At 32.5% G+C, this 13,570-nt stretch overlaps 1 protein-coding gene across 1 annotated transcript; it reads left to right on the top strand.

The window, feature by feature from the left end:
• Positions 1–653: 653 nt before the first annotated feature.
• Positions 654–7,199, top strand: LOC145052042 (MBOAT (membrane bound O-acyl transferase) family protein). The gene is made up of 21 exons (XM_078999859.1): positions 654–856; positions 1,953–2,071; positions 2,198–2,326; positions 2,536–2,591; positions 2,691–2,872; positions 3,069–3,117; positions 3,201–3,304; positions 3,409–3,473; positions 3,675–3,745; positions 3,850–3,909; positions 3,981–4,094; positions 4,225–4,349; positions 4,444–4,495; positions 4,579–4,641; positions 4,816–4,925; positions 5,018–5,110; positions 5,194–5,275; positions 5,612–5,689; positions 6,311–6,386; positions 6,491–6,540; positions 6,860–7,199. The coding sequence occupies exons 3-21, from the start codon at positions 2,227–2,229 to the stop codon at positions 6,905–6,907; spliced, it is 1,578 nt and encodes a 525-aa protein (XP_078855985.1). The 5' UTR covers positions 654–856; positions 1,953–2,071; positions 2,198–2,226; the 3' UTR covers positions 6,908–7,199.
• The last annotated feature ends 6,371 nt before the right edge of the window (positions 7,200–13,570 follow it).

Below are 13,570 nucleotides of genomic sequence, written 5' to 3'. Positions count from 1 at the left end.
TATCAATTCCAAATCATCATATACTTCCGATTTCAACTTCAGATGCGACACCTATGTCTGATCGATTTCTCATTTTGATTTTGATTTCCGAAAATCATATTGGGAACCTGTGAGTATCGATTCTGAGTCCTTCAATGTCGACCATGACTGCGAGTCAAGAACTCCGATTCCAATTTCATGAACAACGAAGAAATTCCGATTCCAACTGATTTCGTTTGCGAATCTGGGAAATTCCAGTTCCAAACTTTAACAAATCGATGAAATTGATGAATTTGGGTTGCGAATTTGTCTTGAACGACGAACCTCCCATCTACGAATATTGATGACTGATTAACACTGGATGACATTGATGATGGTTTAGTTGAAGAAATTTGGATGATTGTTGAAGGTTGGAGGAAGAATTTTGAGGATGAACGAACTGTTATCGAAATCTCTATAGTTACGTATTTGACATTGAAGGTTATTAACATATTTACAAGTTTGCCACCATGTCTTTTTATGCTTATATAAATGAGTGACTGAGAATAATTCCCCATTCTCAATCTTTTTTTTAAATATAGAATGATTGCTAAAAATAGGATAAAACTGTAATTTTTGGTTTGTTTTGTATTTGTTTTTTTTCCACTCATAAAAGACGTTTTGTTTTTTTTTTTTTTTTTTTTTTTTTGAACTCATGAACACAAAAACTAGGTGTTATTCCATCAACACCACCATCCCATACTCCCTCCCGCTCCATCTCCGATCTACAACATTCCGCCGGCCTCCCTCCGCCAACGACGCCAGCCCCGCCACCGACGCCGACAGTCCCGGCAGCGACTCCGAAACCACCGCCCCTTCTCCCTCCCACCGGTTCTAGGTAAGGTTTTTTCTTTCTTGCCCTAAAACTCGATTATCAATTCATAGATGGTTGTTGTTTAGTTTATTTTTTCTTCTGAAATAAGAAGCCCTAAAACTCGATTTTTAGAGTTGGAGATGTTTTTTTCTGGAGCTGTGTTCTTCCTTCGGATTTGTCCGGGTTTTTGGTTGATTGATCGAGTTTAGAGGGTTGTTTTTCGTGATTTTAGGTGTTTATCATTGCAATAATGCAGTTATTCCACGCATATGGATTCTTCTTTCCTTGTTTCTTTCAAGTAATCTGCATCAAGTTATGTCTTAGATAGTCATAACCACATAGTTGGCAGATGAAATTTTCATATGGTGATAGAATACATTATTTTTTGCACAGGTTTTGAATGTCGGTGTTTCATTTGTGTACTTCAATTGTCAAGATGTTGGTGTCAGTTTTGGAATGCGAATTAACTGGACTTGTAGATGAATGGATGGAATGATTGGTGTTTATATTATTATTATTATTATTATTTTTATAATTATTTAAGAAGTCATTGGTGTATGCGAATTGATTACTTCTTGTGCAGCAAAAAACGGTGTGCATGCTAGAGAGGAATGTATTAGGTTATATTCATATTTTATTTTATTGTAGGAAAATTGGTTGTTACATTATTAAACATGTAAAATTGCTTTGTATTATTGAAATTAAAACTTCTCCATTTAGCTTTGTTATAGCATTGTACTTATTTCTATCAAATTAGAATGCTAGAATTGGTTATAATATTCAAAGTACAATGTCTTAATAAGCAAAAGTTTAGAAGTACAATTTTATAATTGAAAGAAATGATGCAGAAGAGTAAAATTGTCATTTTTATCTTTCAACACAAAAATTCAAAGGTTCCAACCAAACAACATGTTAAAAATTCAGATCCTGCCAAACATACCCTTACTTTATTTTATTTTTATAGAATTGCTTAAAGTCTCGTAGCAAAGGAATGTCATTCAAACACCATTTCAAACTTGTTTTAATAGTGAAACCGATCTCCTAAATGTAAAGTGATTTTAGGCAATTTTCAAGTGTTTAACAATATATCTTTATTTTCTGCCTCCGATATTATCGCTAGTGGTTTTGCGAGGTGAGGTGGATTATGTCTTGAACAAATCAAAAGAGTTGAACAAAACATATCATTCAGATTTTTGTTCACATCAGTCTATTTCACGCACAGCCACGTCAGCAATTCCGGTTAGTAAATTTGTTGGCCCTAAGTTCCAATACATCTATCTGTCTGTCTATCTATCTATCTATCTGAAAATGAAAAGTTGACTTTTAACGTTTTCTTCATTTAACTGTCAACATCTGCATCTGCAGTGTGAGATCATTTTTTGGTCAAAGGTGGCATGAATAATTCCTGGAAGCAAAGAGAGCTCGTATTTATACTTGTTTATGCAGCTATCTTCTACATCATCGTCATTCGGTATTCCCTGCAGCTGTCCCATGGTACTCTCTCTCTCTCTCTCACACACACACACACACTCACTCTGTATACATGTGTTTAGATGTAGATTTATGTTTAGTTAGCTACTATCCAATTTCTATGGGTTTGTTCTACTTTTTTTTCTTAATATAATACAAAGTCAAAATCCCATCCCCTTGTTATTTTCTATTTGCTAATTCATCTCTAATTTTGACATATATTGATATAACAGATAATTACAACAAGCTATATGGTCTACGGCCTGGATTGATCTCAACTCAACTTAATGTAATGTAACTCTTTGATATGATGATTAGAGACATGTTATTTAACTTAATAATAATAATAATAATAATAATCTCTCAATAATAAAATAATTCTTTGCAGGATGCCTCTGATGCACAATGGAGAAATTTCCGCAGTAATTTGCCGATTCTAACCTTTGTTTTTGGAGTTTTTACATTGATGGCTAACACTGTAAGGGCATGCTATGATTTAAAGGCAGAGGGGATGTCTGTTGTTTGGCTTTTGATTTCATTGGCATATTTGTCATATCTCCATGGAGCATTGTATGTCTTTTACCCCTAGATTTCAAAACATTATACTTTTCATATTCAAAATTCAAAACAAACAGACATGGGTATTTTTGGTTTTGTATTTTCAAAATTGCACCATTGGTTCTGTAGGAGTAACTTTATTCTAAAACAATCTTGATTTTGACTTCCACTTTTTGACACCTAATATTTCATCCCAATCCCAATGCAGCATCTTTTTTATCCTTGCAATTGCATCAACGAATTTCCTTTTGGTTAAGGTACACTTTAACGTGTGTGTTTTTTGCTTTTGACTCATGTAGTTATAATGCCATTTCATATCAACAAATGATCTACATTGCAGATATTTGGACGCACAAAATACTTCCCATTTATACTTTGGGTCTTCAACTTATCATTTCTTCTTTGTAACCGTGTTTATGAGGGATACTCATTCGCCAGTTTTGGGTGTGTTAATTTCTTCTCATTTTGTAGCTTCATTAAATTTTTTAATCACTCTGTGCTGTGTTATCATGTATGGATTTATATTTATTTTGGGAATGCACTTGCAGAGATCGTTGGGCTCACTTGGATAAGTTTAAGGGTACCTTTAGATGGCATATCTGCTTTAACTTTGGTATTATTATTATTATTATCTCTCTCTGCCTTTACATGGCATATCTGCTTTAACTTGTACTTATTGCTGCTTCCATAACAATTAACAAAGAACATGTCGATTTCTTTACATTTTAATTGAATTTGACTTCGAGAAGGGACTATGATGTGTAGTTGACTTTTTTCTTTTCTCACACAGTTTCCTTTTATTCCTTTCTGGCAGTTGTTTTGCGCATGATAAGCTTTGGGTATGACTACCATTGGTCAGATCATAATCCTTATGTTGATCAAGAGGTATACATATATAGATATATATTATCTTTTCCTAATAGAAATATCTTCTTTTTCTTAATTATGTTGCCTTGTTTGGGATTTTAATTTGTGTCTGGTGATTGCAGAAGCACATCCGACACTGCAACACATGTTCTTCAGGAAAAACATGTTACAGAATGTTACAGGTAAGTAAATTATTGTTATGGCATTAGTACGAGTGTTATTCTAAAAATAATATTAATATTTGTTTTAACAGGAGAGAAGTGTGGGGATTGACAAGTTGTCATATACCATATACCTATGTTATTTGCTATATGCACCTCTCTATATTGCTGGACCTATTATAAGCTTCAATGCATTTGCTTCCCAGGTTTTCTCTATTCTTCATCAACTTCACAATTTCCATTCCATTTGGTTTACAGATTGTGATTTCTTCCAAAAACATTCTATCTGTTACTTTGGGAAATCAACTCACAAGAATCTGATGTATGATGTGGCAGCTGGATACACCTCAGAAGAGTTATACACTGAAACAAGTGGCTTGGTATGGTTTTCGTTGGGTCCTTAGCCTCTTACTTATGGAAATCATGACACACTTTTTCTATTACAATGCCTTTGCCATCAGGTGTGTGAGTCTATATCTATATCTATATCTATATATATAAATAACAACATATCCCATATTCATACTGTAGTATTATCTAACTTTGTGTCTGTAGTGGAATCTGGAAACAGTTATCACCTATGGAAGTCTTCATTATTGGATATGGGGTGAGACTTACTTAATTTCACCACCTCACTTATTAATAATACACTCACTGTCTTATGCTGCTGCATCATTTAACCACATACAGGTCCTAAACTTCATGTGGCTCAAATTTTTCCTCATATGGCGTTACTTCCGATTTTGGGCACTGGTAAGTAAAATGGCCTTTATTTTAATGCCATATTCATACGACTTATTACCTTAGTTTGGTTATATATATATATATATATATATATATATATATATATATATATATATATATATATATATATATATATATATATATATATATATTGGAGCTAATAATTGATGGTTATATGGGAAGGTAAGTGGGATTGAAGCCCCTGAGAATATGCCACGGTGTGTAAACAACTGCTACAACTTGGAAAGCTTTTGGAAAAATTGGCATGCTTCCTTCAACAAATGGCTTGTCAGGTAAAAGCTTATATATATATATGTCTTGTCTTTTAAAATCAAGAATGACAAAAACACACTTTATTTATTTTATTTTATGATTATATTTATAGGTATATGTACATTCCTCTTGGGGGATCTGGAAGGAAGCTTTTAAATGTGTGGGTTGTCTTCACATTTGTTGCCATATGGCATGATCTCGAATGGTATGTTATGTATATATATTTAATATTTAATTTTGGTGGAAATTACCCGAATATAAATGAGTTTATGCTTATGCTATGGACAGGAAACTTCTGTCATGGGCATGGTTAACATGCATATTCTTTATTCCTGAAATGATTTTGAAATCAGCAGCGTCTTCTTTTAAGGTGATGTAATAAATTTTAATAGAGCAAAATTAAGCAACCTTCAGTGATCTAACATACTTTGTAAAGCATTTAAGCTTTAAGGAGTTTGTATGAATCACTTGCTACTTTTACTATGTAATCTCTTATGGCGTAATTGGAATTTGAGATTCCATTCCATGGCCGAATGGACGGAATTCAATTCTGTCTGATTCCTTCAAATTCTATGTTAGTTGGATGGGTATCATGATTCCTAGAAGGAATTTAGTTATGTTTTTTTTATTTGTTAAAAGACCAAAATACCCTCATTATACAATACTATGAGATTCCAATTCCATAAAATTTGGATTCTGTTTGCAGGCTGATAACGTATTTAAGGAGTTTATTTTGCGTGAGCTTAGTGCAGTTGCTGGTGCTATCACAATCGCATGTCTCATGGTTTGTATTCTTTTATTTTTTTTATCTTTTCATAAAACTAGTCATGTTGAATTGTACCCTATTTATATTACTTATTATGCTCCTGAAAATAACAACACTTGCTTTCATAAAACTAGAAAGTACTAATTCTAATTCATGCATATATTCATTCGTTAGGTAGTGTTTGGTACATTGGAATCATGAAAGGAATAGAATGTTTCATTCCACTGACACTGTATTAAAACAAACTGTTTTATTTTATCTGTATCTTATTTTGTAACCATCCTCATCATGGAATGAAATGACTCAATGAGAAATTATCATTTAACCCAATTTTATCTTATATGTAATATTTACGGCTTTCCAAATATTTCATGAGTTTAATTTTAATAAAATCTATTATTCGTCTTAAAGTCAACTATTTTTTTTTATTTGGGTTTAACTTTTAATTTTTACAATTAAAACTTTTATTAAATATAATTAACCAGTGTACACAGTAGAGTCGGAAGAACTATATATTTTATTTACTTATTATAATATAAAAAAATCTAGGTCCCAATGCTTTGTCGATTTCCATGGATATGGTCGTTTCGTTTAAAAGAATTTGAAAATGACCATTTTGCCCTTGTATCTATTTGGCAGGTGGCTAACCTTGTGGGCTTTGTCATTGGACCATCAGGCATAAGTTGGCTAAAATCTGTATTTCTTCAGACAGAAGGTTTCTATTTCTATTTCTATTTCTATTTTTATTTTTATTTTCCCCAAATTATTGCACATATCTACTCTGGAGTTGATAAAATCAAATGTTGTTACTTTTTCCAGGACTACCCACTCTTTTTGGCTTGCTTGTAACATTTTATGTGGGCACAAAGGTAAAAAACCATCAATATTCTATACCCTCTTAAAAAATATCACCTTTTTTAGCATTTGATTTGGGGCAAAAATTGTAATTTTTTCATAGAATTCGAGATTCCATTCCATGGCGTGTCTGATTGCCAAATGGATGGAATTTCAAATTCCATGTCTGATGGATTTCACCATTCCACTTCACATATTACAGTGTCTTCCAAAAACATATTTTTGAACAAAATACCTCCTGATTGTTGATTTCATATACTTCTTTTCTCTATTTTTGTCACAATGAGGGTATTTTAGACCTTTCACTGACATGAATGCTTCATTCCATTGCAGCTTATGTTCCACGTATCTGATTCGAAGCAAAGGACACATCAAAGTTAAAGAAAATTGCCTGTCTTAATACAAAAGTTTCTTGTTATTCTCTAATATGATGTTTTCACCAGTCCAGAAAATTATTAATTCATTTATTAAAGTTAGGGCTAATTTTGTATAATATTAGCTTTAATGGTGATTAGTCAATCTTGGGGCTGAATATGCTCCTAATTTCCAAAATGAGATTTGAGATTTGATTTTTTACATCAAATATTTTGCAAATGAACAACAAACCAAAACTAAGTATATTGAAATTGATATATATTTTGTTCATTATAAGGTTAATGGGTGAAGTTCGACTTGTGCATGTCCCCTTCTCATCTCAATATGTTGCAATCTTTATTAAAAGTCGGTCCTCCATTGTGTTCTTGAAACGTCCCAGAGATTTTTTTTTTTTTTTTCATTTTTAAATAAAACAAAACCATTTAAACTTAAAACCATAAGTACAAAGTTTAGTGAGCTTTTTAAGATGTTACATACTGAAATGGGCCTCGCCCAACTAACATATAAACGAGCCTTGTCCACAGGTCTCACCCAATAAACATAATAGCAGGCCTTGTCCAACGGGCTTTTTCTAACATACAAACAACAATGCAAGAGTCACAAAAACAACAAGCATCTAATGTCCTACATAGTATAGTGAAAAAACTCATCTTACTGACAATCACCTTAGCTTGTAGAATGTGAAGGCAGGTACAACCACCTAAACATGTAGTAAAAGGTCAACCTCAACTTATGAGCTTTAAAACCCTAAAGTTTGACCTAAAGTCAAACTTAGCCAAAAAGTCAACAAAGTCAACTTTGGGTCAACCAGGCGACCCACGCTCACTAGAAGACAAGACAATCGAGTTTCTCAGCTTAAACAAGCACGTTCCAGATGGTTCAGAAAGGCATGTCGTGTATGGGAAAGGCGTGTCGTGTCCATGCCATGATCAAAAGGCAAAATGACTTATTTCATTAAGTCAATCCCCTAAACTTCCAGATCTGATCCTTAACAATGTATTAATGGATAAAGTTTCAAGCTTTATCCATTAAGACACTCCAATCCAACAAGATCTAAAGTTTAAACATCAAAAGACCTAAAATGTCCACACAACTTGCACGGTTAAGAGAACATGCACAAGATACCAACTTTCCAAGTCTAAATGGTCCATTTAACCCTAAGTGATTTAAAGGAGTCAGGGTCGTCTCAACTCCAAGCTTACTACCAAAATAGGAATAAAAGTGTATAAAATGGACAATAAGCAAGATCTAACAAATAAGAAGGAAAGATTGAAGCTTTATACTCATAAAGGTCCAAGGAAGGTGCGAACTTTATGGATCTACACTTGCTCTTCACTTTAATGATCTAAAGGAAATCTTGATCATCAAGCTTCATGCACCAAACAAAGAAAGATAAACTCTCAAGGTGGAACTAAGCTCAAAATGAGAAGAAAGGGGCTAGGGTTTCTAGAAATACCCTCTAGGGGGTGAGGGAGACTATAAATTGTTACGTCCCAAAAATAGCGAGTAAAAATTTCATTTTAAATAAGTGAAAACCATTTACTTATTGTTCCAAAAGACGACCAGAGTCAAAGTATTTTCAAAACATCAGAGTAATTCGTAAACAATTAGTGCATAATAAATCTCCAAGTCCTCCACCACCCACAACCATTCCTTGGTGACTTTATCATTGGGCTTTTTCCCAAAAAACCTTGATTAAGAATATATAGCAAAATTGCTCTAACACTGCCGTGAGCCGATATATCATTGAATCGTTGATTCATGATAAGGCCCTCTAAATCGCCTATAAGTAAACTAGTGTCCGTGCGATGTGAGAAGACTATTGACCGAAATGAATTATCACCATATCCGTGTTTATACATAGTAGCAAGTTCGGTCCTTGATCTCGGACATTAGCCCATGTGAAGTCCAGACACGAGACAGAACTCCTCGGGCCCAAATGACAATGTACGTCTAGAAAACTTAAAATGTAGACGCTCAGTCGCGTCTGTTCCAACAGTAAAGCACAACATATGCAGTAACAACTCGTCCGTTTAAGCCACTCAAAACTTCATGTAACTTATGACATTAAGCTTTGACAAGTATGTTACCCATCATCCTTTTATTTGGAAGCTAGAAAATTAAATAAACATTAAGGTTATATAAAGTTTTATAAAAGCAATGTATTTTGAGAATACCAAATATAGCATTGTACTTTGAAAACGGTGTGATAATAACATATTTTATGACAAAGCCAAAACTACTAAAACACAAAGTTATTTTATCAAGACATTATAATTCAAAGTATATATCATTTATAAACATAGAAAATTCTTCAAATGGATGGTACATTGCTATAGTATGCTATAATGGAAACATATAAAATAACATACTTTATCACAAAATGGAAACATGAAATCATAACATATATGCAATCATTAAGATATCATAGAACAATTTTTTTTTTTGAAAAAAAAAAAAATTAAAAAACCACAGGTTTAAGGAAACCTACGGTGTACAACCATTTGATGCACAAAATTTGCATTAAGTGATTGTACACCGTAGGTTTTTTGAAAACATACGGTTTCATTTTTTTTTTCCAAAAAAAATCACGGAATCAACAATATATACTAGTGTTTATTGGTTATAAGTTTTTTTTAAAAAAAAACCCGAAAAAAACCGTAGGTTTAAGGAAACCTACGGTGTACAACATTTTAATGCACACACTATGCATTAAATGGTTGTACACCGGATGTTTCCAAAAAACCTACGGTTTTGTTATTTTTTTTTAAAAGTTTTTTTGAAAAAAATTCATGAAATCATACCATATATATAATTGCTTATAGGTTGCAACAAATTTAAAAAAAATGAAAAAAAAATTCCATAGGGTTTATACGGTGTACAAGTCCACACTGCACAATCAGTGCATTGTGGACTTGTACACCGTAGGTTTTGATTAAATGTTTTTTTTTTGGTTTTTTTCAAAAAAAAAAGTTATCCCTATCTACAAAAACTACTCCTAATCAACATTACAGTAAAATTTTGATTAAAAGTGGACATATCTCGTTGTTCTTCGTGTGCTCCATTGAGAGAAAATAGTAGACAATGAAAAGAAAAATAAGGAAAAATTAACCTAAACTGAAAAATAAGACATTATATACTATGGACCAAAGGGCCACAAAACAGTAGACGGGCCACAAAAGAGTAGCCTATTGCGATGAAAGAGTAGTTTTCAAACGTTGACCGTAGTCAACTCTAACGAATCTACTATTTCGTGGGCTAGTTTTGACTAATGTGTTTTTTTTTGGCTAATTTTGGATAAGTAATTAGTGTTTTTGGTTATATTAGTAATTTCCCCTATAATAAAATGTAAAATGGAACTTATCATTGGCTCAAAAATAACATTGAATGAAAGTACATCATCAAACTCTATATATCTATATAATGTAGCTTAGAAGTCTTATCAGCCCAAAATACAACATCAAGCTTCTTTTCATCTGTTTTATACTCAAATAAAAAGTTATTAACATGCTTGACTCTTTCTTTCATCTTATCCACAATATACGGGGCATCAGTGCCACCAACATGACAATTAAGGTCACGAACAAAATTCTTGAAGTCGTTGACATTTCCAACATGGTAGTTCCATGTAATCCAATAAATAGTTGATGTGTTAATGTTGCACCAACATTCGACTTAACATCTTAAATATGAACGCTTTTTGCATATAATCAAGTTTTTTTAGACAAATGCATGTTCTCCTTAGAATACAATTGATGGTTATGTCTTTCCTCAACATCATATATTTTTAGTTGAGTTGACCTAGGAATAACTCTACACTTTATACCAGCTTCACATCTTGATCGATGCATATCAACCCTCTTTTTGTATCTAGATTTAAATTCTAATGTATGAACTTCGGATGTGTTAGGATCACCCTGATGATTATGTCTTTCCTCAACATCATACATTTCAAGTTGAGTTGACCTAGGAATAACTCTAAACTTTATACCAGCTTCACATCTTGATCGATGCATATCAACCCTCACTTTGTATCTAGATTTAGATTCTAATGTATCAACTTCAAATGTTTCAGGATCACCCTGATGATTACATACAAAATATCTCAATATAACATATCTATTGATCATCTTCCGAGTTGTTTTCCTAACATCAAATCCACCTTCAATAGCATAATAGTAATACATAGCTTTGACATGATCATAAAATGGATATTTTGACCACATTAATGCCTTATTCCATCGAGAACATTTGGTATCCAATATATATGACCTATAGGAAAATGATATTGATTACTACCAGATGATTCCTCAACGAAAAACTTGCATACAACATAAATTACATTTCAAATATAATTATTATGTATCATCATCCACTTCAACAAAGAATGTGTTTTATTTCTAATAATAATTAGCCAAACCTATATGAGTTTCAGGATGATCATAACCACTTATAACATCTTCATCAACAATATTAGATTTGAGAATTTGAACGATAAATATCACTTTCGTTCATGTTATAACCAGACTTCATATTCATATCCTCAAAATAACTTACATTTTCACCATCAACATTACGGTTACCATTATCATGACGAAAATTACTATCATCTTCTAAGAACAAAATTCGAGGTTGAATCGTACTAATTCATTTATGACTACCAACATATGATTGCAATCCTGTATGACAATATGGAATTAACAACATTTAAATCTATTTATTATCACACAACAAATATAATGAAATCTTGATATTATTATATGTATGCATCAAACATTAAACAAAATACAAACGATAAACGTACTATGCTTCGACGTATGAACGGTTTCATCTACTTTCCTCTTCTTCAATGGAAAATTGCATGAATCATGATAACCAATCTGACTACAAACAAAACATAGAACATCACCTAGGAGGCCTAGGATTTGACATCTCTTGTTATTGTTTATTACTAATAAAAAAAATTAGAATACATATGATAAAGTACTATACACTTTGAATCGTTGAAGACGATACCACTCTAACAGATTATACAGATATCATTTACATGAATTCAGGGATTCGATTTAATCCTACCATTAATAACTTTATGAATAAATTAGCATATCAACATCACGTCGGAGATTACTACCAAGCTAGGACCACGTGAATGCACACCCATTTAATCATTTAGACATGGCATGACACATGAGAGATGGAAATTTGAATAAGGTCGTCACATATTTTTCTTATATTATATATAGTTTGTATTTGTATTTTTTTTGGCCCGTTACCATTTATTGGTTGAGATACGCGTATGCATGCATCTATACAAACAAGCAACATTAATTTATCACAACCAATCGCAATCGTCAACTTGTATATGGTCAATTTCAACATTGAAGGCCATACATGTACATAATCGGCATAAGCATACGCAATGGCTACAATTAGAAATTTATGTTTCCAAAATCAGTTGCCTTTGTTGAAACCCGAAATTGAATCCCATTGTTGCTCATAGATATCTCAATAAATCATGATAAATTGGTCAAGAAATATAAAAATAGAAATTTCTTGCAGTTATAAAAGTATGTCACTGTGTCGCACTAATTTTTGTTTGGTCATGGTAAGGTTGGCATTTGCGTTTGGTTTTGTCAATGAATGCATTCATTGGGAGGCAGTTGGGGAAACCCCAAATGCCAACCCTTTCAACTTCATGTTCATATGTCAAATTACTTGTTTATTAAGTAATCAAAGAAAGGCAAGGGACTAAAATGTCCACCATGTTTTGTGACTTTGTTATTTTTGATAGCGACTTGGTGTGCAATTTGACAAATAATCTCATACTAGTTGTCACTTTGTATCAATAACTTGTCTATCCAATTTTGGCAAAACCTAAAGACCATGACTATAGTAAACTTTTCATATGTCCATGAAACTGACAAATCCTTCCATAATTTTTTTTATGCATAGTGGGCGTTTGGTCTAGGGATGAGCATTGGTTCCGATCCGGACCAGAAATTGAGCCGGACCGGTTAAGGGGGTACCGTTTCCAGTTCTATTTTTTTTTTAATTCCAGAATCGGTTTGGCCCAAAAAACGGTTTTTTTTTCTTTTTTCAATTCCAAACTCGTGAAACGAATACATAAAAACCAAAAACTAAAAAAATAAATATAGTAGAACTGGAAACCATCCCAATATGTAATTTAGGTCCGGTTCAAAGCCGTTTCCGGTTTTTTTTGTCCGTCTAATTAAGATAACATGATAGCCATGTTTTAAAAACCGGTTTGGACCGGCCGGTCGAACCGGTTGGATCGGGAATCGGGGAAATGAGCGGTTCAACTATCACCAGTTTACGTCGATTTCTAAACCAGATTAAACCGGCGGATTTTTAGAAAAACCGGTTGAACCGGTCAAAATAAATCGGTTAAACCGAATAAAAACACATGAAAAAAACTATTTGCATAATAAACTTCGGTGATATTTTTCATATCTATTTAGTTTTCTCTAAATAAAACATATGGTAAATGTTATTAAGTTTTTTAATGTGTTTGTATTCATCTAAAACTATATTTTGTTTCAGTATTATACTTTAATTTATTTGGTTATATGTTTCGGTATCTACAACTTATTTATATATATATTTTTAATATTTGAACTTGTAAACGTTTTAATATATGTATGTATGTAT

This window comes from Lactuca serriola, chromosome 5, assembly GCF_051521515.1.
Source record: "Lactuca serriola cultivar US96UC23 chromosome 5, Lser_US96UC23_V15, whole genome shotgun sequence".
Classification (NCBI taxonomy): domain Eukaryota; kingdom Viridiplantae; phylum Streptophyta; class Magnoliopsida; order Asterales; family Asteraceae; genus Lactuca; species Lactuca serriola.
This window is presented reverse-complemented; position numbering and strand designations above follow the sequence as displayed.